Here is a 27317-nt window from a genome sequence, read left to right on the forward strand (position 1 = left end):
GACACAAATGAGTGTCCTGTTATGCACACAAACTTGTATTTTTTGTTGAATAAAATGCATTTAGAGAGCACCTAGGGAAGCAAGTGCCTGCCCATAATTGTACACTGGGAACCAAATTTCTCTCACACACATCACTAGGCTTTGCAAGTAACCCCACTGGACAGGTACGTTGAATTTACAACAGAGTACATGACAGCAGGATTTTACCCAGTGACCTAGCTAAGGGCACTTTTCAGGCTGCTTTTCCATTTCCTTTTTGCTCCAAATTCAAGCTGGACATTAGTCAGGCTGGATGTTTGCCACCTCTGTCTTATCAGAGATAAGTTTTGATAAACAGAGATCTGTTTTGACTGTCTCTAAAGCTGTGCTGGAGGCATGAAAATGGTCCTCTATGTCCAGCATATTTATGGCAACACTCTGGGCCCAGAAAGGGGCTGTGGTGACAAATGCTCTTCTGACACTCAGAAAGAAAAGAAGTAGTTTTAATTGCCAGTGTTAGGAACAAATGCAGAATATATGCACCTAAACATTATCCTGCCTGAGAGATGCTGCTCAAAGCTACATGAGGTAGCTGACAGCTATGTATTTAGATTCCTCCGTCGCATATTGCTTTTAACAGGCACTGCAGTTTAAACCTACCTCAGCTCTGAACAGAGTTGGCTTACAGGCTCTTTGGGTGGCGAATAGACTAAATCTGTTCTTACAGGCTAATTTACATATGTTTTGAATGACCTGTTTGGCTTTACCTGGGTGGGGTCCTAACCTCTGCTAGGACCCTACCTCTGCCTCCACACCCACCCTGGGTGCCTGAGAGTAGATCGCACTCTGGGATCAGAGGTGAACAATTACAGCGAATGTCTCTGAGGCAGGCGCAGTCGCCTCTCCATCAAGCTGAAACGTTCCTTGCTGTGGGGGGAAAAAATATCAAATGCAATTTCACTGATCAGATCCGACATTTTCTCCCTGCCTCTGATACAATATTGCAGTAGTCTTTTAGAAACTTCAACCCAATATTCAGGACATTGGACGAGACTAAGCCATCTGTGAGAGGAGCTGCTCAATTTTAGCTGCGTTTAACTCCATGACCATTCTGCAGAGGATAATCCCTTTGCTCCACTCACTGAAGAACAGGGGGCAGGGAGCTCTGTTCCCCATCTCCTATCACTTAGCAGGAAGAAATAGTTTCAAATTACTGTGGGAACTTTAATGGTCATTGCTACCTACACATGAAAAGTCATATTAATAGAAATAAATGAGCTTAGAAGCACACTAATGCAGCTATAGCCAAGAAACTGATGGGAAGCAAAAAAGGGGAAAAAAGTAGCAGGAATAATTCTTTATATTGCTCAGATATATTTCCCTACACTCTGGAAGTCTGACTGAAGTTTTTACTGAATGCAAAGTGAACCTTTCTGTTATCTCAGGAGGGATTTGGGTTCTGGTAGGGAATTTAACATCCCTGCAATCCTAACCTCAGATATGGGCAATAGTTCTGTCCTCCTCCAACAGCTAGTTGTGTGCTCTGTAGCTCACATTCTTTAGCTGTCAGGGAAAGAAGTGATACACTGATGGGTTTATATACATTTTTGTTGCTATTGGTGTTAATCGTCTGTATGCCATCCCTTTTTCACCTCAGGAAACACTCCACCCCTGACTCAAATACCTTCCTAAATTTGTTTATACTGGGGAGGGCAGGGCTGTGGGTATTCAGCCTGGATTCACAACCAAGTGATACCATAAAGAAAACATACGTAGTTGGGTCTGTTATCACTTCAGTTATTTCCTACAGTGAAAGAGGAGGTACGGATGACATTGTAAAAAGCATTGCTGAGACTCCACCTGGAAAACTCAGTACAGCGTTTAGGGAAGAGGCGATCAAACTGGAACAGACCCACAAAAGGGTTACTGGGAGGACTGGGGAGTGGTGAATATTATCAAACGAGCAGACAAGAAAAGTTCAGTTTGTTTAGTCTAGCAAAATGAAGCCTGAGAGGGGATATGGCTGTTTATGCTTCCTTTCGGGCCAGTTAAAAGCATGGTGCTACTCAAGTTCAAAGAAAACACTAGCACAAGAACAAATGGGTGTAAACTGTCTTTCATGCAGCCCCTTTATTCTGGGCTGCCTTAGAGGGAGAGTTGCCAGCAGGTCAAGGGAGGTGATCCTTCCCCTCTACTTAGCACTGGTGAGGCCCCATCTGGAGTACTGTGTCCAGTTCTGGGCTCCCCAGCAGAAGAAAGACATGAGCTTACTGGAGTGAGACCAGTCCAGGGCCGTTAAGATTATTAAGGGACAGGAACATCTCTCCTATGAAGAAAGGCTGAGAGAGCTGGGGCTGTTCAGTCTGGAGAAGAGAAGACTCAGGGGGATCTTACCCATGTGTATAAATACCTGAAGGGAGGGTCCAAAGAGCATGGAGCCAGGCTCTTTCAGTGGTGCCCAGTGACAGGACCAGAGGCAATGGGCGCAAACTGAAATACGCGGGGTTCCCTCTGAACATCAGGAAACACTTTTTCACCCTGAGGGTGACCGAGTACTGGCACAGGTTGCCCAGAGAGGTGGTAGAGGCTCCATCCTTAGAGATACTCAAAAGCGATCTGGATGTGGTCCTGTGCAATTGGCTGTAGGTGGCCCTGCTTCAGCAGGGGGTTGGACCAGATAGATGACCTCCAGTGGTCCCTGCCAACCTCAGCCATTTTGTGATTCTGTGATTCTGTCTTGGAACGCACTCAGGCTGGAAATGAGTTGACTTCTAGCCCCAGAGGAATGAATGGCCTTTTACACAGAAGACCAGAGGACTAAACCTAGCTAATTTTAAGAGTAAGCTTAATTGTATTAGATGCCATGCTAGCAGACAACCTGTCCTGCTGACCCTACCAGACACATGCCACTATACAGTCTTTAAACATCATGGTGATGATAATAGTTTATGGTAGTGGAAAGGGAAGGAAAAGGAAACAGTTTTGTACTTTTAAAAAAGTAAGATCACAGGGTCCCAAAGGAACTGACATCACCAACCAGTGGTTAATTTAACTACTAAGTTATGAAAAGGGATTGATGTTAAATTAGTAGAGATTTATAATTTTTCCTTTTTTTTCCCCCCTTTTCTACTATATATTAGTAGAAATCAGATGCTTCTCCTAAGAAACAACAAACTGCCACAGCTGGTTTGTAACTTTATTTACAATTTAAATCAGTAGGCAGGCCCCAGCGAACTAAAGGAAAGGACAACCCTCCCATTATTCCCCCTACCCGGAAAGCTCTGGTCCATCTTTATGATAAGGAATGTCTGGTATGCGAGCGTCACTCCAGCACATCCCTGCAGTTCTCTTGTGACTATGAGTCTCAAATTGAGACTAAGGGCACTTCTGAGCAGGAAGCCAGTTCACGAGCAGTGTCCAGAGCATCACTAATTATTATGCATTTGCTAAGTGCAGGGGTGTGCCTTACCACAGGTAGAAAAAGTGAGTCTGCAGTCTCCAAGGCTCTTCAGTTAGCAATCAGATACTACATGCAGTCTGTCTAACATACAGCCATGCTGGGGCTCTGTTTTCAGAGGCGTGCTTTTTGCTCAGTAGGGATGAATGGGAAAGCTGTAAATATAAACAGCCTAATTAGTAGCAGCAGCCTCTTGGAACAGAAGTGCAGCATTCCTCTTAACCCCTTTGCACTCAGTCACAGTCATCTTGTTGGTTTACTTTCTGCTTTCAGAGAGAAGCTGAACTTTGCTGGCTACCCTGCGTGAGACTTCGAACCTGGGCTCTGCCCCTGGGAGGAGGAGGAGGGTGGGGAGGGAGGAGTGCATCCACCAAGCTTGCTTACTAAGCAAGCTGAGCTAGTAACCATGCTGGCCAAGCCAAAATTTCTCCTTACGCAATTACTTTTTAGTGATGCCTGCAAATATGCGCTCTAGCCAAACGTGTGTTATCTTTCTAAAGTGTGGAGAAAAGAAGCTCCTGCTTGAAATAGATCAGAAAGAGAACAGTACGCACCAGAAGGTCAGCATGTAAGGAAGCTGAGTGAGGTAAAGCCTTGAGAGAGGAGGTAGAATTGCGTTTGTTAAGACATACGGAAGTCAGCTCAGCACAGATCTTGGATCCGTCTGCTGTCTGTTGAAGTCAACAGGAAGATTCACATTAAGTTCAACAGGTTTCATCAGTTCCTGTAAAAGGTGGAAACAAGTGCTGAAGGTGCTAATTAAGGTGCATAACAAGACTGGGGATCTTTTTTATTTAGAAAACAAAACACCCAATCCCTCCCAGTTCTTCCCAGCCTGAAGAAAACATACCAAATAATAATCATCTCATAATCAACAACAACAAAATTACCAGCAACAGATCATACTCTCATTTTTAGATTGAAGACTGTAAAATAGTGCAACCACTGGGCATCCTTTGTTGTCATGTCACTTCAAATTTCATCCTCTGATTCATGGCAAAAAGGCTTGTTCTTTACAGGTGAAAAAAACAGAGGAACAGACGGCCTATGCAGGCTTCCAAGCTTCTTGTAGTTTGTCTACACCAGCATTTGACAGGAAAACTCAGACCAGTTATAGGAGTTATCCACGCAATCCAAGACAGGAGGACCTCTGGATCACTGGGACCCGTCTGCTGCTATTGCAGAGAACCACAAAAAAAGCCAGTGACTTGCAAGTTAGTGACTTTTGATTTAGTTTTTCCCACAGTCACTATTACAAATGGAGCTGCACAGGGGGAGCTGGGGTAGAAGCGTTCCTAGAACTGTTAGTCCACACACAGTTTAAATTGTACAGTCCTTCACCCTTTTCTCTCCTGTAATAAAGCTTGCACACCTGTCTCCCAAATGCATTCCCTGAATGACTTAAGTCCTTTCCCACCATTCATATTGTGATATGAGGTTTCCTCCCTTTAATCTGACAGTAAAGATGAAAGGCTGTTTTAGAAAAGAAACGTGGCAAAACCAGGCAAAACCAAAACATGGACAGCACCTCTGGGGGAATTAATCCTTCTTCTGAAACGAAAGTGGAGTGAACACTCAAACACACTACACAGTGTGACTAAACAATGGCTAATGAGAAATACAGTTCTGGAAGACACTTCAAAGGACGAAACAACCAACTGGGAAGAACGGGTGAGAGCTGTGCAAAAGGCACAAATTGGAACAACATGGTTGAATTTCAGAAATCAAAAATTTAGGCTTATCATCAAGAAAAAAGACTTGAGATTCAAGTTCAACACAAGCAAAAGGGTGAAAGCCCATCGCTCGATACAGATGTTTGAAAATAATTCAATTGCATGGCTTTTATTTCTCCGGTGAAAGAGATACAAGAAAGAGAAGATTTTCTTCTGCCTTCAAGGTGCACTTTTTCTAAAAGTGGGTGGTTTTGGTTTTTATCTCAGTAACACTGACACAGTGGAAATATGAGAAGAATAATATCAGCTGCATTTTAATGATAACAGCATCCAAATACTGAACAGCTTTATGAACATCACAAAACAAATGATAAGTAGACCCATAGCTCTAATCCTGGGCCTGGGGCAACTTCAATTTCACTTTGCCATACTACGGAAAAAACAGTGCACCTTTCACCTGGTCTTTAAAAGCCAGCATTCCTCCATCTGAAATGAAACAAAAAGTGGCTAAGTACCCTGCAACCTTAGAAAACCTTTCGCATAGTCTTCTTGGGACCTAGAACCTACAGTGAGTCTCTACCACAATGAAAACATCGTAACTTCCCTAAACTGTTGGCTAAGACCAATAACCTCCCCTTCAGGATCTGCAAAAGCAATTCAGGTATAAGGTCTCCACTGATGCCAGTCGAGAGTGAGTCTTGCCCCAGATTGCTGGTTACTGAGCAACCGCACGTCCCAAAAGGGAGGTGTGGTACCGATCCACTTAGTCTGATGGAGTCTTAGGAACCAGGCAAGGGTTCAGTATGTTATGAAGGAATAAATAAGAAAAGCTGAGCCATTACATTAAATTTATTTCACAAAAGATTTCTGATGTTGAAAGTCATAATTAGTTATAATATATTCTAAACATGCACAGGGCTTTCAGCACATAAAAAAACCAAAGCAGCATTCCCAGAAATTGTCATAATAAAGTCTGTTGCAAAGACTTCTCCAGGGCAAACCTCCGCACTAGCCTGAATCTACCTGACTTCAAGCCCAGTCCTGCAGCGTTTATTTATGTGGACAATTCCATCTGCAGTACTCATGACTGCACAGATAAACTATTTATGACAGAGCAAGCCTCAACTCAAACAAATCACTTTAAGGAATAAGAAGAACAGAAAAAGACTAATACACGTATTTGAAGTACTTTTGGCTCCATAATATCATGCTGTAAGTGGAGTGGAAGTTGGTGCAGAACTCACTGAAGAGCCCTATTTCCTACCTGATTAAGGACAATGACAAATAAGGGAGCCAGGCACATCCTTTTCATATGATTATAAATTTTTAATACTTAATCTGTCTGACTCTCTTTGATAGATTTCTTATAAAGCATGTCTTTAATGACATTATATTTCTTCTCACGTTAGCTCCTTAGTCTGTGATAGTAAAAGACAATTGTTCTTTGTTTCTTACTTTCAATACAGGTCAGTAGTTCCTAAATACTGGTTAATACTGGTTAAATTCCATAGTCCATATTATTCAGGAAATCACACTAAGCGAGCATTAATACTTTCATGTGGGTTTTATCTTTTATCTATTTATATTTGGAACAAAAAACAGTAAATTAGTTACCTCCTGTGATTATGTAGGTGTGATAGTTCTTTCAAGATCATCTTCTTTGTATTAGAAGTTTTAAAAGCAAGCTTTGATAAAGGACATCTTTTTTCTTTTTTTTTTTACATCTTCACAGTTTTCTCAAAGTCTTTCATTTTCCCAGCCATAATTCTCTCTCTCTAATCCTATATCCTGCTTAAAATTGCCTACCCTTTATTTATTACAAAGCATATAACTATATTTAGAGTATTTAAAATGGTTTACAGAATCTTCTGACTAGCAATATTTTCCTGATTTAAAAAACAATATATTCCATGAAAGCAGAATTTGTTCTCACCTCAACTCACTGCCCATATAGTGCTCACCTGTGACCAAAGAACAAAAATTGCCTACATTAAGAGGGATCTTTAGAAAAATGCTATATATGTATTTATTCAATTGTAGGGAGCATACTTCCCTAAAATGCTTAGTTTGCTCCAAATCTTCATTTCCCACAGATTTTTGCTACAAATACAGAGCTGAGAGTAATAGATAGCTCTCCTAAGGATTACCATCTGAAAAGTGCCTAATTGTGGCTGGGAAATCTGTTCAAATGTAGGTTATTCCCCTGCCAGAGGTCAATACTAATCAAGAGGCAACAGCCCTTATCGTCTTGTCTATTTTCCAGGCTGAAATGCTTCACCTCTTAAGAATGCATTCCCTTTACTGGAATGATGGGTGTGCTCTGTGCTCTGACTTAGTGGAGTTCGCCCTCTGCTTAAGCCACAGGCACCTTTCATTAATTTTTTCTCCTTTTCAGCATCAATCTCTTCTCCTCCTTTCTATCCTCAACATGAAATAAGTAACTCGATCACTGCAGTGGGGCTTCACAGCAGTACACCTCCTTACAGAGCATTTCAGAACCCTGAAACCACGCGCCTTTGTGGAGCACGCTGGAAGCAATTATCTAGGAATCCATTGTGGTTTAGAAAAGTATTAATTTCCGTGATTTGTAGGAAACACCAAAGGAATTAGTAACAAGATGATCATCAGTAAAATGTCAAAACTTCTTCCAAAATCAGGAAGGCAACTCCCAGCCAAGAGGATAATTAAACACAGACTCTCCCTGCTTTATTAAGGCACCAACCTTGTAATGGGAAGCCTGAGATCTAGTCTCAAGTTTGCCAAAGGCTTCCCTTGATTCTCAGCTCTCCTGTCTGCAGCTGCAGGGCCAGGACATTGGTATCGTGTATGCCTCAAAGAGAGGTTGGAGCGCCAAGTTCAAAAATATCTGTAAATCTCTTGGAAAGCAGTGGTGAGAAAAAGGCGTAAGTGCAATGCATCATCTGCTCACTGAGAACCTCTCCAGAATTACATAGCTTTGAAGCTGTCCAGGAGAATCAGACAGGTTATACTAAGGAAGCACGCTAGAGAAAGCCTGTATGTTTATGTAACAGTATCAAATATAAACATGCTATTATTAGCACATTTAGTTGAGAGAACGAAGTTGAAAATGTAGTGTGGAACGGAGGCATGGTCAATGCCCGCTTCGATGGGTGGGTCTTTGGTTTAATGTATTTCAAGTTTAAAGCTTTACATGTTTTGTACATTTGGAATTTTTATATGCAGGCAATGATAATAATTCCCCATCGCATTCAGTAGCATAACGCGTTTGCTGAAGACGAATCAAGCAGACAATAGATGTTCTCGGCTCATCTCCAGTGGGGCTGAGCCAACCTTCTGCCCGGCAATGGTGGGGCATTGCATGGAGAGGCAGATCGATACCTTATTTCAGGTCTGCCTGGCCTGTTCCTCTGTACAGTCAGTGACTGCATATGTGACATGACAAATTTTGGATTCTTTTGGCAATTTTGAACTCTGTACGTACCTATTTCAGATGGTAATCTCTACTTTGTTTCCAGAGCCTCGTTTGTGCCTTCATGCTGGCTCTGCAGCCTTCACATCAAGTTAAAACAAGGCAGCAAGGTTGGGAGAAAGCCCCCCTGTTGCTGGGGGCTATATATACGTTCCACCTGGAAGATGCTCTGTTCAGATGGAAGCTCTTTTGGACGCAGCTGGCCAAACCAAGAGAGCCTGCTGCATCAGATGAGCTGGCAACTCAAACAGCAATTGCTGGAGCTGGGGCTGGACAGGGCTGATCAAGAAATTGCACGACAGACCTGACAAGAAGGTTACAAAAGGCAATCTCATACAAGTCGTTTCCCATCAGACATTTCTCAACTAGGACAGTCGATTCTATATAGAGGCTTCTGGTGTACTTATAGGGGAACTGAAGGTAACAAGGGGAGAAAATCCTATTATCAGTAAATTTAAACTCTCTACACAGGGGCTAGGCCTCAGGTGCTTGCTGCTTTCTGAATGATCTGTCACTTCTCCTGAGATGTCTGAATGAAGTGTGAGGTTTAGAACTTATTTGCAAAATCTGTATATTTTTGCTTTAGTTATATTATACTCCTGTTGAGGCAAGCTGTGACTCACAGGTGACTTGTAAACTGTAAGGATGGGCCTCTGAGAAGAGTCAGAAAAAAACCCCAAACATTGAAGAGAAAGAAATTCCTCCTGTGCAGGGTGCAACAGCACCATAACCCATGGTCCCAGCGGAGAAAGCTGCTTTTTTACCTCTGTCAGCCCTTCCAGAAAGGAAAGGTCTCCTGTATTCAAGGCCATCATTTTTATGGACCCTGCTCTATAAAACTCTTAGTGGTTTTAGGGGCTGGACATTACAGGAGGTCCCCTCTTCACCTGAAATCAGTCCATGTTAAAAAAATGCTATGGTGGTGGTACATCCGTGCTTTGTGAAAATATAAACATCAAACTAATGTGCACAGCAACGTGGCTGGAGGGAACGGACAGATGATCAAATGGACAATGGCCAAAATTAAGTAGATTTTACCTTTTTTTTAAATTTCTTTTTATTCATCAATCTGAAAAATAGATTATATTCTTTATCTAAAATTATTTTGTTCACAAGCAAAACAAAAAATATTTATGTTACAGAACACAATTTCAGTACACATTTCTGAAACTCCCCTGCCTCCTTTATTCCTAAACACTGTAAACATACCCTGGTATATTTATATGCAATGCTAGCAACCTGACATCAGTGCTTAAAAATAAACCAAACGGGAATTGCAGTGTGTGTGTGCACAACAGACATATCAATCTGTAGTAGGGGCTGAAGAGATGACATTAGGGGAATACTGTCCATTATATTTGTTTGGGTTTAATCCAAATTGTTAAAGCATGAGGTGCAGAGGGTTATACAAAGTTTAGTTTAGGTTCTTTTTTTTTTTAAATAAATGCAACAGTAATTATCACTAAAGTGACTAGACACAGTCCCGCATTACTTTCTAGATGAAATGGCCACCGCTCTTCTCCAAAGGTAAGCACACATCTAGCTATCCCCATTTTGAGCACATCCAGTCAGGCCCCAAAAGCATCACCTACCTAATGATATCTGTTCAAGTATGGGCCCCTCACCCTTTGCCACCCCTCTCTCAGAACACAAGGTTTTGTTCTGTTGAAATCTGTGACTAAATTCCAACAGATTCGCAGATGGATAGGAGCAGTATGTGTCCCCTGGGCCTTTGAAAAGCAGATGGCATTAAGGTATCATCCTGAAGGCAATGGATATCTACAGTAGCTATAAGGGAAATGTGAATATATGCATAAAGGAAGAGGCAAGAGTAAGTAAAAATGTCAAAAGCTTTTTAGTTTGTTATCAGCATATTGGTGGATCTCTGTCTCCCATTATCTCTTAAATTCTCTTGTGTGACAAAAGAAAGATTTCAGGTTTACTGCTGCATTTTCCCTTACATGCTGAAGAACTCAGAATTTTTAATACATGGTTTTATACAGTTCTTTATGGCTTCTCAATTTAGGCACCTGCATCAAATGAATTAAGACAGAATGTAATGGTTTCTTTGATGCAGTGTTGTACAACACTAAGCACCAAGCTTTACAGTAGAAGGAAAACAGCTGCGTCATTCACAGAAGAAGTCTACATTTGCTTTCAGTAGGTAGGTAAAGCAGAGACTGCAGGAGATGGCATACAGCAAACTAGGTAGCATAAAGGCACAAAGTTCATTTTGCTTACAAACCCAAACAGCAAGTAATTTCTAGTCATATACCAAAGGAGATAGGAGGAGAATGGGCAACAATGGGAGTTTTTGCAGATTTTAAACCAGCATGAGTCAAATATTTAAAAATCAGCAAAAAAAACCTGCTGGAAAGTTGCCTACATGGCAGTAGGTGCTAGGAAATTTGCCCATCCATGAGCTCAGTAGCAAAAACAAGCTCCTGGTGCACATGAAGGTTTGAGGAGATGAAAGCTCACAGCCCACGGTTCAGAGGAAGTGCTAGTGCGATAAACTATTAATTAGGTGTGAATACAGCATCGATGGTATTGCATGCATTTTGAAACATAGCAGTTCCCCAAAGGAAGTGTTATCTAATTGTTTTCATATCCCTCAAAGACAGATGTCTCCTTGGCACCTAGAAAGGAATATATAATCCAGGGGGCTGCTTCTCTTGAGTAAATTTCATTCCTGACCCCTCAAGAGGGCTCCTGCTCAGGGTCGTACACCTCCTACTGCAGAACAGCCAAGGAGTATCTCTGGTCCCACCAAAGGCACTCACTGTGTGGCCTGGCAGTAGGGAAGGCTGGAAAAGACCAAATGTGCAGGTCCATATATTTTTCAACAGCAACAAGTGACCCTACAACAACTTTAGCAGGATATCTCCAAATAAAAAAAGAAACCATCTACAGAGCAACCACAACAAAGAAATTGGATTGTAACAGAGAAACCCATGATAAAAAGATACAAGGAGTTTTCACTAAATTATTCAATATAGGAGTAAGCAAATTACACTTTATTGGCAGGTCACTGTTCAATTAACCTTTACAAATAGCTGCATTTAATAGATTTGTTTTGTTTATATAAATGTTAACATAAGACAGATTAATACACTGTCTGAATTAGAGGCCTAAACCGCTCCAGTTTAAAGTAAGTATTTGGTAAATCACTGGTGCAGCAATACATGCAGTTATTAAATGCCCTAAAGTCAGACCAAAAGCCAGATTAAAAATTTACCGCTAGAAAGATCACCTGTGAATTTCAAATTATGTTAGTTAATATTCATGATTTCAGTGACTAAATAAAAGAAATGACCCCAAAAGTTTTATGCCATTTTAACCTACTTGTCTCTACCTCAGATAGCATTTACATTTATATCTAACTTCCTTTTAATGCTGAACTGCCCAAGTAATCATTTTAGCAGCAGGTAAATGCGTAAAAATGCAGCAGTGACTTCTAGTGGGGGTGTTAAATCCTTTGCAAAATAATTCAGATACACCTTAATTTCCACTGTGCAATAAGGCAACAGAACTTGTGTCCCCAGTGAAACTGTTTTCAAGAAAATATAAACTGATCTAAAACTGCTGTGTATTCACAATCAACAAAACCTCATTTGGAAGCTAGGAAAAAAATGAGGCTTACGTCCCCCTTTCTCTATTACTTCTCATCCACATTTCAAAAGTACCATATTAATGACAAGACAGAGGCAGGCAGTATTGGAAACCTCCCAAGTGTAGCTGTGTTAGCAGCACAGCCAACTCAATTTTATATATGCAGAAGTATTTGTGGTCTAAACACAAATACTTCAAAGGGCTTTTAGGAAAAGCTGCCCATGCTGGTAACCACACACCAAATTATCTCTAGGTAAAGACACAGACTTGTACATTATGCAGGAAGACCAAGTGCTCCAGTACAACCCTAATAAAGGGGGGAATAAACTAGTACAGAGAAGAGTGCTCCCAGAAGTGCGTTTCCCCGGTACGGAAAAAGTAGGCTTTGAGCACCAATTCACTTCACATAACTCACTCATCAGTGGTAGCTCCTCCATCGCAATGATCTTAGCTGGATTCAGGCGACCTTGAACTGAAGCTTCCATTTCGCCTATCATTTCATCAAGTCAGTCTCTTTTCTCGTGTAGAAATCCTGGAAACAGAAACTCTGTCACTCTCATGAGGGTATCTATGCTTAACAGAGAATAATGAAAAACTACATGCTGGGAAATGTAAACAAACGCTGCATCACTCTCTCCCCCAGGTGCCGGCCTTTGATTACTCCATTCCAAATGTCGTCGTCAATACTTGTCAAAAAGTACCAAAAACATTTGGTTGTCAAGGTACGGAACAGTTTTAACATGCCAAATTATTCATTTGGTTGACTCATTGTTGACTACGGCCTGCAACGGCCAGGTCTTCTCCCATGGATAAGCAAGAGATTCGATGCAAGTTTTGCAGGAAGCACAGCATGTTGGTCAGAGAGGGCAATTTCACCTAATGTAAAGCCCAGAAAACACCTCCTCCCTACACACCTACTAACACCACAACTTTGCATGCTTTATGGCCAAAAGCAACTTGAACCTATAGCAGTAAGCATCTAAACCCATTCAGGTGGAGCTATATATTTTTATTGAATGATCACCGCTGTCTAAAACGACGAGGGAATTGTTTGCCATGTAAGTCAGTCCTACAGGATAAGAAAGCCCATGGCTAATGAGAGGGTTAAAGATGGGAAACTCCTCAGGTTTCCCTAAGCATATTACAGCCTGGCTACAGACATCCGTTACTATAACACGACCCTCTTTGTCAAAGGCCACAGCTGTAGTATATATTTTGGAGGGGAAAACGAGGTTCAGACCAAAGCTATCCATCTGGCCAACGAGATCCATCTCTGCACTGAATATCTTCACCCGGGTGCTGCCGCTGTTCGGTCCTTGAGCTTTCAGGTGCTCTATTACCACGATAGCACCCGAGGTCTGGGAGACTGCAACCCCTCTTGGGCTGATGAGCTGAGAGCGGATCATCTGACACTTCTTTAATTTCCCCGTCCTGAAGTCGGCCGTCAAGCGGTAGAGAGCGCCCGCCTCCGAGTCGGTCAGGATTATTTCACTCTCGGGGGTGGCATCCAAGCCCCAGGGCAAACAGAAACCCTCCCGGACAGCCAGGACCCCCCTTCCCTCAAAATCAAAGGCCTTCACGGAGCGGTCCCCGCCATCGGTGACCACCACGTGCCCGTCCGGCGTGACCGTCACATCAAGCGGGTACTTGATATCGTTGCCCGCGTCCCCCCGCTCCCCGAACCGCTGCAGGCAGAATCCGCTCGGCCCAAAGATGTGGATCCTCTTCTTGCCGTCGTGTGCCACTGCCAGGCGCCCCGATCTCCGGCAGGCCGCCACCCCGGTGGGGTTGACCAGCGACCCCCAGCCCCCCAGGGACAGCCGGAGCCCGAGGCCCGCGGGGGCCGGCCCGGCCGCCCCTCCGCCGGCGCTCCTCCCCAAGGCCGAGGGGACGCTGCCGCCGGCGGGGCCCAGGACCTCCAGCAGCTGCAGCAGCGGCAGGCAGTCGCTGGTCTCGGCGGAGCCGCAGGCCCGCCGGCAGAAGGGACACTCCAACCGCCGGCGCTCGGCGCCGCCCAGGGCCCCCACGCAGCCCCGACAAAGGACGTGCCCGCAAGGCAGGTTCCGCGGCCGCCGCTGCCCGCCGGGGCCGTACCGCTCGAAGCACACCCGGCACTCCAACAAGCCCAGCTCCGCCTCGTCCTCCGCCGCCATCCCCGCCGCGCTGAGGCGGGGCGGCGGCTGAGGGGGGTGGCGGGCTGAGGCGGCCGGGCGCCCTCTGTGGGCGAGCTGGGGCGCGGCGGCACCGCCCCGGGAGGGGGCGGAGCGGCGTTGCCGGTGGGCGGGTGCTGGCGGCCGCCAGCACCCGCCCACCGGCAACGCCGCTCCGCCCCCTCCCGGGGCCGCCCTCCCCGGTAAAAGATTCACCTCCCCGGTAAAACATTCATCGCTTCCAGCCATCCGGTTACCGAGTTGCCAGCACGGTTGCTAGTGCTCTTTTCTGCCCGCATCGGGGTGAGGAAGCGGTCGCCGTTTCGTCGGGTTCCCCTCGCTGCTCCGGGAAGCTTTTGATAAAACGCGACGAAAATATTTACGCTGTCTTTACGTAATAAAAACGTCGGCGCTGCCTCACGGCGCGCCTGGCACGTGCCGTCGCCCTCGCCAGGTTGTCGCATACCTGGGGATCCTGCGCCGGACGTCACCGGGCACGCAGCAGCCTTGTGCCGAGCACCGGGCCTTCCGCGGCTCTCGCGTATCTGAAACTTCGGCGGCTCTCACGCTGCACCTGGAAAAAACTTCTGGATCAAGAGGAAGGAGATGCTTTAACCTGGTAGCTGCAGGACTGGCCAGAAGTCAAAATATACGAAAATAGCAGCTCCCGGCTTGCACCAGCCCACCGGCTACGTCCGTCCTTCTCTCTGTCAACCCTGCCTTGAAGCGCCAGTAGCTACAAGCAATATCGAGAGTTGCAACGGGCTGTAGCTCGGGGACTGCTGCGCTAAAATCATCAGACCCCCTTGCAGCTCTCGGACTACAACACTAAAAAGCCCCATGGCTTTTACTTGCTTTCTAGTGTTGGTGAATTATAATACACTACATTGCAATCGTACCTTTCCAGCGTTTTTTAAAACAAGCTGCCAAGGGGAGAAGGCCAGGGCAGGAAAGGGTTTTGAGAGCCCCAAATTTTGTAATTTTTAAAAATCGCAGTAGTATCCATACGGGAGTGATAGAAGACCCACAAAAGAAGGTTTGTGTTCGGATGAACACGCAGCAGCTGTGCAGGCTTTCTTTGAACCCTCTCACCTTACAAGCCCTGTGCCCGTTTGCCTGCTCACAGCTGCACTCCTGAAGGAGGGAGCAGCATGCTCGCGAGCAACCACGGGGACATTTTCTCCCCGTACTCCCTCCTTTATTGTCATCTGGTTCGCCTCCCTCCTCTCTTTCCTGCTCAATGATCGTTCCCCTTTGGCGGCTGCTGCCAAAAGCGTTCTTGCCCGCTCACTGCCAGCTCGTCACTTGACTCGTAATCACGACTAACGGGGACGGAGAGAAGCAACTTCCGCCAGCTTCCCGCCTCTCTCGCCCAGCTGCCCGGTCTGGCGCAAGGCCAGCGTCGCAGGAAACAAGTATTTGAACAGCAGCTGCCATTGCTCCCGGGGCTGCCAGCCGACGAGGACGACCTGCGGAGTGCCGGGCAGACAGCATCGACTGGCAATGGCCAAAAAGGAACAGGAACATTTCTTTTTCCCAGCTCTGATGATCTGAATTGATACGGAAGAAGAAGATGCACTTTAAAAATGCTTGTTTGTGCATGCAGTTTAATAAAAGCTACGCGCACCTCAAGGCAGTGAAGGCAGTTATGTCGGAGAGATGACTTGGTAAGCAAAATGGACAAAAATGTTCCACAGGCGTTTTTCTGTACGCTGAAGCCTGCTTTAAGAGTGCCCCAAAACATGTCTCATTTTAAAAGGTGAGATAAAAATAAAAGCAAGATGGGAGGTAAGTTATTTTAATTAATTTTAATCAAGCTACAAACTTGAGCATATATAGCACCTCCAGAAAATAATCTAGTCCCCATTGTCTGTGTCTGTCTGAGAAGTCATCGACTTTTTGAAGACACTTAATTTCACAGCGGTTACCTGAAAAGGAAGAAAAAGTAACAAATTACTGAATGATTAGTCACTGAAAAATGCAAACTGTCGGGGGGGGGGAATCTTATCCACAGATTTCCTCATAGTCCCTAACACAGTGACACAAATGCACTGGGGAAAACTTATCCGTCTCTTTTGCATTGGGATGCAACTGTCCATGCCAATGACTCACTGCACACAGATACTGCAGGGGTCTCAGAAAGCTGTAAATTTAAAAGAAGTGCAATATCAAAGCATATCAGGAGGAACTTTTAAAATTAAATTCCTGCCATAATTCCGAGTTTCATTATTTTGATGGATTTGAGTTGTACATTTAGCATTTTCTTCACGTGGCATGTTACTTTTCTTCTTTGGCTACAACAGTACAGCAGAAACTGCAGAACTGGTATGCAAAGGCCTTGTATTAAAACCAGAGTAGCTGGTGATGAGGTGCAGAGAAAGACAAAATGGTCAAATGGGACTAAGACTGCAGCTATAAGATCACTGAGTGCAGTGTGAATCCTGGGAGAATGAAAAGATGCCAAGGGGAGGAAAGAGACAGTATCTGTCTCTTGGGTTTTCTTCACATCTTTTGAAGAGCTGAGAATTTTCCTTGACAGCAAAATCCCTGTGGCTAAATAGTATCTATTTTCCCTGTTATTTTTCCATGACTCCACCCCTTAGATAAGAAGCAAATGACTATCACTTGTCACAGGGCGAGGTAGAAGCATATAAACACGTTTATGTGTTTTGGAAAAAATTCCTAAGGGTTAGCTGAAATATTACTTACCAAACAAGCTTTTAATTTCAGATTCAGGAACATAAAATGGTGGGCCTGAAAGAAAATGGGTGAAGCTAATCAGAGAGAAGACACGGGAAGGAGACAAACATTTGCACTGCAGCAGAAGAGCCAGCCCCATCACTCACAGCACCTGGCCCGCAATTGGGCCCCAGTGTGTAGCACCGTCTGCAAGAACCAGAAAACACTATGTCCAAGAACTCGTGGCATCTTGGTGGGCCACCAGACAGCTTCAGGTGTTGCTGCTGCATCATCTCCAGGCTGCAGCCAGGGTAGCCGCGTTGTCAGAAGTCATGACCATGCCGTGGATACAACCACTCTCAGTGTGCTGTGTGAATCCGGCCTACAATCTCTTTATACTACAATGGCATAATTAAAGCTAAAAGCTGAATAATGTGAGAGGGAGAGCAATGAATTACGCTATTGTGGCTTATAATAACAAGACCTATTTTTTCAGGGATAATTATGCTGAAGAGCCCAAAAGCAGCAAAAACTCTCTTTCTTTTGAAGGTTAATAATTAACAACAACAAAAAAACTTTTAAAATACCTCAGACTTCAGTATGTAACAAAAGTTATAAAGGGAAGAAATACTTTATGATTTTACAGAATTTAACCTCTTCCAAGCATATTCGGACCATGGTAGTGACGGGGAGAGAGGCAAAAGATGGGCAACACGTTGGGTTGCAAGTACTGGGTAAACAGAGCGAAGCCGATGTTGTCGGGAGTGCTTCAAGCTCCCTAGGCCAGACAGGATTTTAGTCTAAGCATTCACTCTTCCAGCTTCTGTGTCATAGCCACACTTCCAGTTTCATTTCTTTGTTAATACACCGTGTCTGTCCTCCACTTACCCTTAGCATGTCTGAATGCTAGAGGGAAAGCAAATTTAGTCTCAAGCTTGGTCAACATCCAGAATTTTTAACACACAGTTGTATTGGTGTGATCAGCTGACAAAGCTATGCTGATAAAAAACCTGGGGAAGATACTAATATATCTACCACATCTATATACAATTTGTATTAAAGCATGCAAAATCAAAACATGAACAGTGCAAAGTTCTCACCTTTGTGTTTGTTTGGATCATATGAAACCGTTACAAGGAGATAAGAAGAATTTTTCTCCATTAGGGTGATCATCAAACTGACATAGCTAAAAGGAGAAAGTTACACTTTATTATTTTGGAACTGTACAAACATTCAAGCATAGAATTCAAAATATTCAACAAGAGAGGTAACATGTATTTCTATGCAGAGATAACATGAGCTGAACTGCACAGAAACTAAGCAAAGCTTAGTTTGAATTTCATGAGCATGAAATTCATGCTACACATGAAACACCTCAAATAAAGGTTACTGTTTACTCATAAACAAGCATTTATCTTTTTTGCATATTCATCTCAAAACTAACAGACAAAACATAGTATTCATCTGCCACAGTCTAGAATATAGTACACAATACAGTATTGATCTTTTAAAATTATTGTGAATTCAAGATTATGTATCTAATTAAAAAATCCTGGGGGTAGGGTCAAACTACATTTGGGTTGGCTATAGGCAAGAAAAAAAATTGGAATAAAGGGAAGTGAGGGGAAAAAGAACAAAGAGAGGAGAAGCAGATGGGGTGAAAAGGAAATAATAAAATTCAGATGAGACTTGCAGCTCTGCCTCTGCTGGGTTGGAACAAACCACATCTTTTCCCACCAAGAGGCAGGGCAGCTTCCTGAAGGAAGCTCACAATCTAGAGTACAGCACTCTGTGACTGCAGCTGATGCTTGCGGTAGAGAAGAACTTGTGTAGGTTAGTCCTTTAAATGAAAGAGGACTCACCGACAAGTGGCAGGAGGAAAAATGTGTCACTGCATACATTAGAGAAAAGACAATAACAAAGCAAATTTACTAACCGTTGTCTGTCGCATGGATTCACAGCTACTAGAGCTCCTCTGTCCCAAACTCCGTCAAACTTGCCAACTATTGAGCTATAGGGAGATGAGGAAAAGGCTTAAAAATACTAAAAAGGCACCTTCATCTTTATTCAGATACTTCTGTGAACTCACAACGATTCTCCAGCTAGCTGTGCAGATTCCCCGCTACCTTTTTGTTACGGTCCAGCATTTTCATGATCCAAACCAATATGATCTGGAACCCAAGAAATGCCTCTGGTACATGGCTCTGCTGCGATAGCAAAGAGGTACTGGAATTGCTCAGCATTTCCCCATCATTAGGGGGTGCTGAGACAAGGCAGGGAGGAAGGAAAGTAGCTTAAACACATTTGGGCTACAAGTCTGGGTTTTTGGCAATCATACCCTGCCGTGACCCTTGAGGCAGCACTAACATGCACTCAGCACGTCAATAGTTCTTGGCTACCTTCTAAAACCCATGCATGATTTCCAATGCGGGTTAAGGAAGGTGCCTCGTTGCTTTACTATCATTGAACTCAGCACACCCACTGATTTTAGACACTTCAATTCCCAGCTACATGCCCAGGACAGTTAGCTTCAGCTTGCAATTTGTTTAATGGTAGAAAAGCTAAGTTACACTGCTGCTTGCCTCAGCCTAACACTGCCACAGACATTATTTTTGCTCCTGGATATGCTGGCAGATGGCTTCAGTGACCACCCAAAACCTGCAAATGGCCAAGACTATTGGGAAGTGCCTTTACTGATGGGTGGTAAGAGCAGTCAGGGTGAGACTAGAAATGAGGATATTTGGGGGGGGGAAAAGAAGGGCCTTGTTTCTGGTAATTATTAAAACAGGAGTTCAGAGAGTAAGGTAATAATAACGTAAATTGCATAATTTTAAAGAAAGTCTGAAATAAGTTTACTTAGTGAGAAAAATACGGTATGGAATTGTGCAATACCCTTCTGCCTGCTGGGAGGGTGTCAGAGTCCAATTGCATCACCTCTTTCTTCACTTCTGTACTGGTTTTGGCTGGGGTAGAGTTACATTTCTTCACAGTAGCTTGTATGGGACTATGTTTTGGATTTGTGCTGAAAATAGTGTTGATAACACACTGATGTTTTAGTTACTGCTGAGCAGTGCTTACACAGCATCAACACCTTTTCTGCTCCTCACATTGCCCCACCAGTGAGTAGGTTGGAGGTGCACAAGAAGTTGGGAGGGGACACAGTTGGGACAGCTGACCCCAACTGACCAAAAGGATATTCCATACCATATGACGTCATGCTCAGCAGTAAAACTGGGTGGGAGGTTGACAGGGGGCTGCTGCTTGGGGACTGGCTGGGCATCAGTGAGTTGGTGGTGGGCAATTGTTTTCATTTGTATCACTTGTCTTTCTTGGGTTTTATTTTCCTCTCTCTTTGGTTGTTGGGTTTTTTTCCTTACAATTTTTTTTTAAATTTCTTTTTAATTATTAAACTGTTTTTATCTCAACCCACAAGTTTCTTTCTCACTTTTACCCTTCTGATTGTCCCCACCATCCCACCAGGGTGGGGGAGTGGGCAAGCAGCTGTGTGGTGCTTAGTTGCCAGCTGGGGTTAAACCACAACAACTTCTTCTCCCTGGCCGCTGCTCATTTCATTGCAATGGCATTGCTAAGTCTCTGGCATCTAACCTAGAAGCTGAACCTGTATTTCCCACTCTATTGTGATGAGGCATGATAACACTTCTAAGTCCTGACTTCTTTTAAAGTTTGCCAAGACTAAGTATCTAATTTAAATAACCAGCCTCTTAAATGAAAGGAGGTTTTTAAACAGTTAAACATGCAATGGGCATGAGGGGAACAAAGCAAAGTCTAGTGGGGCAGGTGACAAACTTAATCTTCTGAGGCTTGGAGGCTCTTCTCCTCTCTGCCTAGCTGAGTCTGCTGCATGACCTTAGGCAAGCCCCTGAAGTTTTTTGCACTTGGTTTTTCTTCCCAGCTTCAAGCTGGTCTAACTGGAATGGTGGTGGTGGCTCCATACAGGCATTTCATGTTATTTTACTCCCCACCGATTTCATCAGGGCCGACAGACATCGCAGGCTGCAGGCAGCCTCATGCTGTGGCCTTCCCCTAGTCCTGGTCTCCTGGTTGCCCAGATCTCAGGACCTGGTGAGCGTCTGGGTGCTCCCTGCCTGTCTGCACACCCGATTTCCTTCTGAGGAGAAGCAAGCCATGAGGAAAAGGTCAAAAAAGCTGTCTTTCATCCTGATGTGGAGTCAGGAGGAAGCTAAGGTGTTAGGAAGTGCTCCTCTTGGGTGTACCTTTCACTGTATCACTACCCAATCTTTTAGCCCTACATTATCTCCTGCTATGTGTTTATATGGTATGTAGCATGACAGATCACAGCCTAGGTACTACTACAACTAATAAAAATTAACATGTAAAGCAGAAATTCACATATCTGCAGAAATCCCACTGGATTTAAGCAGTAAAGTTGTGAATTTCTATGTCTGCATATGTTTAGTAGTTTCAGTTAATGCAATTTTTAATTTTTTTTTTTTTAAAGTCTTGCAGCCATAATTGTATTAGGAGGTACAATGGTTGTGTAATATAACTGTTTTACATATGTCCCAGAGTTCCCACAAAGAGCAGTAATTCCTGTTACTCTTTAACTAGCAAAAGTCTTTGAAATGTCTCATTCTGACAAAGGTCAGGAGCACATCTGAGTTCTCCTCTAATGAATGCTAGGCTAATGGAGATCAAAAGGATTTGTTAGCAGGCCAGCCTCAGCAAGAGAGAAATAAGTTTAATTTCCATAATTACTGGGTAATTAATCCAATTGTCTGTACATAGAAACTAGAAGAGTGTGTGCGTTTTTCTAGTCACAGGTATCTGCTGACTGCTGTAGGGAATGCAGTTTATACTTTCACCATTACTGCACCCAGTACAGAACCATGCATCCAAAATGTGTATCTGCCAATTTATTTTGTGGATGACAAACTATGTACTGGACCCAGCAATATGCACTGAAAATGTCATTAATTACTTATTTTTGCTTTATTTCATAGTATTATTCCACCATGTTATGACAGAAGTTACAGGTTTCACCATGCTACTTGCTACAAAACTTAGAACCGCATTTTTCAAAAATTGCTGACAAGAAGCTTAAGCAATCCCTGGGCAACTTGTCAACTCACAGCAAGAAGGATTTATAGGGATCTACACAGCAAGTCGCTACACTGCAGGGGCAAGGCAGGGAAGAAATCAGGCAGTATCTACAAAGTCATGTTCATATACAGCCCATCTGTTCCAAGACACTCACTTTGCAGGACTAGTTATATATACACTATTCAAACCAACTGGAGTCAGCTGCACCAGCAGAAGTCTTAGCAACGGTCTATTGTCTATAAGACTTTGGACTCTAGTAATGAATATTCTTTTTTTCCAGTTTATGCAGATGGAAAAAAAAAAAAAAAAGGATCATATGGTAAACACCATGTTCTGGTGTCCTAAACTACCTATTACGCCTGTATACGTAGTAGCTCTGAAAAGCCCATCCAAGTAAAGATTAAGACTTGACCACCTTCTTATTGAACAGCCATGAAACAAATCCTTGTTCCTGACAGTTGTTTGTAAGAAAAGCAAACAAGCACACAGAACTTCACCAAAACCTTATAATCTAGGGAAAATCATGTCTGAGTAAGAACTGCAAGAGGAGGAAACTATAGTGCAGGACTCTGGGCACCTTCAGCTTCCTACAAGATACGTTACAAAACCAGAAACAACAGCGCTTTCTTGCATGCTCTCCAATCTCCAGCCACCCCAGCACCGGTCTAGGTCTGAGGACATTTTAGGACAGATTTAAATACGCATGTTGCCAACACCACTAGGAAACTTCTGAGGACAAAAAACTGCCAGATGCATTACTGTCCAAGGCAGAGTCTTCTATGCTAGAGGCTGGAGAGAGTTCTAAGTCCTCCTGCAGTCTCTAAATAACTTGGTAATTTTCAAAATTCCCCCACCAGCTGACAGTTGAGCAGAAGGTCAGGTGCAAAGCCACCACAAAATCTGAGAAGCGATGCTTGAGGCCACAGAGCACAATGGGTTGAAACATTTTTCAGGAGTCAGTAGTGCAGACTGTATTGAAGTATTTTGCATTTTTTGTTGTGTCTTTTAACTAAGAAATAAGGACATTTTAGCACTAAAAATCCTTCAGAAGAGATTAGTTAAGTCAAGCCATGTTTGTCAAGACACTTGCAGAGTCAGTGTTTGACAGTATATTATGTAGTCGCATACACTGGAGTGATGTAATGTACTTTAAGTCCATCGAGAAAAGTATCTTAAGTAAAGCATGGGACACATATAATCAATGGGTACAGCTTACCTATGCATATGTTAATCAAAAGTTTGGGGAAAAAATATATTTAGTACTTACTTAAAGGAAAAGCTGACTAAGACACCTCTGCGTATATTCTCTTTACTTTTACTAAGCTACTCTGAGTAAGGGATTGTGCGAGGGTTTTGCTTAGTAGAATCCATCAATAATGTTAATTTGTTTTTACTGTAAGCAAACATGTTTTTCTATAACTTTCACAGGACGGCTTAGAACAAGAAGCCCATTTAAAGATATTTAGTTGGCATCTTTATCTAATGGTCAATAACAGAGTTAGTTTTTGTTGGAGATTGGCTATTCACATTTCTCATTCAAGTTAATAGGAGTTTTCTTGAGAGGACCTGTTCCAAATCTTTATGGCTGATTCAAATAAAATAATATGACAGTATTATTACAGTATTAATACATGTTTGAATATAAAGAAATGTAAAACACACTGTGTATTCCTACCTGGACAAATCATAAATACTGCAGCAGTACAGAGAAATGTTCCCAGAGGTACTCTACAATAGAAAGCAAAGGAAACAATACTTATCAGCAAACTATCTTTAAATATGCACTTATAAGTGTATATTTATACTTTATACCTTAAAATATACACATATACTATTTTTAAATATACACTTAGGTGTAATGGGGAAAAACTGTGAGAAACATTTTTAGTTTTAATTTACTGAGGTACCTCTCCTGATTCCCTCCAGAGAGGTTCTGATCTATCAAGGCATGCAACTGTCCAATTTTAAAATACATTTACTTTACATTCAGGTGCTTCAATGTCATAAGAAAAGAAGGCCAAAGTAATAAGCTCAGAAGAAGAACTTCTCAGTCCAAAATTACAACTCAGAGCTTCCTTTCAGACCTCTTCAGGAGAGGTGAATGATTACCAGTAAGACAGAGGCATAAAAGCAGAATGACTTGTTTGCTCAGTTACGCCTGCATTGCATGATTAACCACACCAGATCGTTCAACAACGCAGGAAACATACCTGCAACATTTTTGCTCCTGCAATCTCTGGAACTGGCTCCTCGCAATAAGGCAGACTGTGTTCTGCAAAAAACTCCTTCAGCGCTTGCTCGCTGACTTCCACACCAACAACGCTGTGTCCCATATCTGCCAGCCTGCACACAGCAGAGAGAGGTCCCAAGTTTACATGAGGCCCACAGGTTAAGCCACTACCAAATCTGTATCTCCCGTGCAGCATTTATTCATTAGGGAAACCCTGGTTTTAGGATGCACTGGTATGTCTAATCCTGACTTTCTGGAGCGTTCACATTTTATCGAACACTTCCCCTCCATGATCTGAGCTTAAATTAGCACCACTCAGCATACAGTTGACAAGGACTTACAGGCTTTATTTAGATTCAATGGATTATTCATTTATTTCTATAAACTTGTTGAAAACAAAGGTGATTACACAGAGTAACTGTCCATTTTGGTTTACAGAAACATGTTCTGCTCTGAACTGCAGCAGCTGAGGCACGCTGTCCACCCAGCTGCCTCTGCAGCTTGGCAGTAACAGGCAGCAGGGTGCGGTAACCTCTTCACTGCTGCAGCTCAGCGCAACAGCAACATGCGTCAGAGCCTGCAGTCAGCCTAGTAAGTAGTTACCATGATAAAACCTGATAACTGGGACTAACTTGATTCCTTGAGGATGCAGTTCAGTCAGGGTTTTTTGGTTTGTGTCCCCTCCCTCCAAGAAAAAACATTGGCTTATACAGCCCCTAATTATAAATATGACCCACCCCAAAAAGTAGAAGTAAAATAATAAATGTAAAAACCAGGAAGTTATATTTAGCCGAAATCATTTAAGTTCACAGTGTGACATGCCACATGGTCCCTTGAAAATGTGCTCTGGCACAACCGACCTCATTGTGGGCAATTTAAGCTGGCATTGCCACCAAAAGAAGCAGTGGCAAAGGCATAGCTTCAGTCACTCTGTCCGTCACAAATTCAGCATTCCCCAAGCTGAACTCGGGACAATCAGGAGGACTTTCAGGTTAGTCCTTATCCATCCCATTTATGCTACTATACAAAATGCCAGCAAATGAAACCAAACTTCCTCCTCCCTTCAGCCTCCAGTGACGCTGCTTTCCTACCGGCAGAGATGCGGCACATTTCCATTGGCCAATATAAGGTTGGGAATTCCCCCTCTCCCTCCCTCCCTCCCCACATCAAATAAGATTTTTGCTCTTATAGTCTGTGCTTTACCATTTCATCTCTACTGCTTTACCACAAAGTGGGAAAAATATCTTCAGTCCACTCCTGCCATTTAAAAGAACATCCAGATACTTCTGGAGGAGCCTGCAGAAGAACAGACATGTTTTACTTAACACTGCGAGTATTTGTGCTGGCACATTAAAAGCCAAGTACTACACGCTATGCCAGGTAGCACACAAACTCCATGATGGAACATAGGTTCTTAGTTAAACCTGTTTCATACCATTAGAAATAAAAACATAAAATGAAAACATTCGCCTTCCATTTACTTAGAAAGAAAGTAAATTTAATTTGTTAGAAACGAACACATATCTGTTTGTTCTGTTTTCTGTTTGTCTTTTCAAGTAAACAAACCAACCAACCCACCTCTAAGAGGGCCACAATAGACAGCTTAAACAGAATGATGATTAAACTTCTGTATCAATCAAATTACTTCTACAGGTCTTAAATGTAAGTTTCATTGGTTGAAAGACTATATAATCAGGTTTGCTCTCTTAGGTCCCTGTCTTCCAGTGTACAATAATTGCTCCGATGCCCTCTGCATATTGTTTTAGGCCTCAGTTTCATAACTTATGAACAGCAGTGCAGAACTTCTGCATCAGAAAATTTAAGATTTTTAGCCAAGCCATCCAAGCTTTATAGTTCAAAACCTGATTCAAGAGTAGAAGTTCTAAATTCATTTCAATCCTTTCCTTTCTCTGCCCTTGTTTGACAAATGTAGGTCACAAAAACATGTATATTTATTTTAGTTTCAAGCTGTGCCTGTATAAAATAATTTTGCTTTTGTAAATGCTCCTTTTTCTATTAAGAGTTTTTTGAATGAGTCAAGTCATTCATCTCACAGCATTTCTTTAAATAGCTTAGGCAGAAAGTGAAGTCACGTACGGATGCCCTTGTTTCTTGTGAAACCCAATGTTACCCATTTCCCATTTTTGCAGCCATTCCTCCTCAGTCACCACTCTGTCTTTCTGTGACCCAATATCAGAGCCTTCCAGGACCCTGGATGCATCTGCTGAGCGGTCCATCGTCCCCAGGGAGTCTAGTAGCTGTGAAAAAAAGAGAGAAAAATTACCCCCACCCAATGAATAGTTTGGAACTGGCTCTTACTTCCTAGAATCAAATAAAAAATTAGTCCAGCTTAAGAGATCATAATTTGGCGACTATTTAAATGCAGCTGTATTGAACGTGATAGACCATACTCTTGCTATCGATCGATGGCTTCGGCTAGACTTTTTTCCCCGGAGTGAAGCCTGCTCAAACGCGCCCTGTTAAGCACTACGGAAACGCCGCTGACCTCCCGTTTTGCACACATCTGGAAGCCACCCAGAGGCTGCCCGGCCCCGTTGCCCCGGGGGGACCAGGGGATAACGGCGGGGAGAGGCGGACCCCAGCCCGGGGCCGGTAACTTAAGTAGGTAGGTGCCGACACTTCTCTCTCTCACGTGAAACCCGTGGGCAGACCGCCGGGGCGAGAACCGGCTCAGGGCGAAGGGGACCCGGAAGGACCCGGCGGCGCTCAGCACCTCCCCCCCTTGCCACCCCCCGCCCGCCCCCAGCCCCGGTGGCGGCGGCGGCGGCAGGTACCTGCGCGGCGGCGGCGGCGGCGGCGGGTCCCGCGGGGGGCTGCAGGGACGGGGCGGCGCCTCCCCGCCCTCCCCCTCGCTACGCACCGCGGAGAGCGGAAGCGGCGGCAGGAGGAGGCGGGCTGAGGGTGCACGGCACCGGGGAGGAGGAGGAGGAGGAGGAGGAGGAGGAGGATGGCGGTGGCGGTGAGCGACCCCCTTCCCTCGGCT

The 27317-nt window shown here is 43.7% G+C and overlaps 2 protein-coding genes across 3 annotated transcripts; both read right to left on the reverse strand.

The window, feature by feature from the left end:
• Window positions 1–3536: 3536 nt before the first annotated feature.
• NHLRC1 (NHL repeat containing E3 ubiquitin protein ligase 1) lies at window positions 3537–14571 on the reverse strand. The gene is made up of 3 exons (XM_050890898.1): window positions 12588–14571; window positions 3991–4160; window positions 3537–3591 (listed from the first exon to the last, which is right to left on the reverse strand). Exon 1 carries the CDS (start codon window positions 14569–14571, stop codon window positions 13162–13164), a length of 1410 nt encoding a protein of 469 aa, XP_050746855.1. The 3' UTR covers window positions 3537–3591; window positions 3991–4160; window positions 12588–13161.
• Window positions 14572–16050: 1479 nt separating this feature from the next.
• On the reverse strand, window positions 16051–27162 carry TPMT (thiopurine S-methyltransferase). Of its 2 annotated transcripts, none has more exons than XM_050891558.1 (9): window positions 27109–27162; window positions 26411–26571; window positions 25517–25609; window positions 24294–24426; window positions 23759–23811; window positions 18938–19012; window positions 18102–18187; window positions 17032–17076; window positions 16051–16250 (listed from the first exon to the last, which is right to left on the reverse strand). In XM_050891558.1, the coding sequence occupies exons 2-9, from the start codon at window positions 26548–26550 to the stop codon at window positions 16135–16137; spliced, it is 741 nt and encodes a 246-aa protein (XP_050747515.1). In that variant the 5' UTR covers window positions 26551–26571; window positions 27109–27162; the 3' UTR covers window positions 16051–16134. The 2 variants fall into 2 exon arrangements, with proteins under 2 accessions (XP_050747515.1, XP_050747514.1); XM_050891557.1 differs by lacking the exon at window positions 27109–27162 and adding an exon at window positions 26820–26868.
• Window positions 27163–27317: the final 155 nt, after the last annotated feature.

The sequence above is a fragment of the Gymnogyps californianus genome, chromosome 2 (genome assembly GCF_018139145.2).
Source record: "Gymnogyps californianus isolate 813 chromosome 2, ASM1813914v2, whole genome shotgun sequence".
Lineage (NCBI taxonomy): Eukaryota > Metazoa > Chordata > Aves > Accipitriformes > Cathartidae > Gymnogyps > Gymnogyps californianus.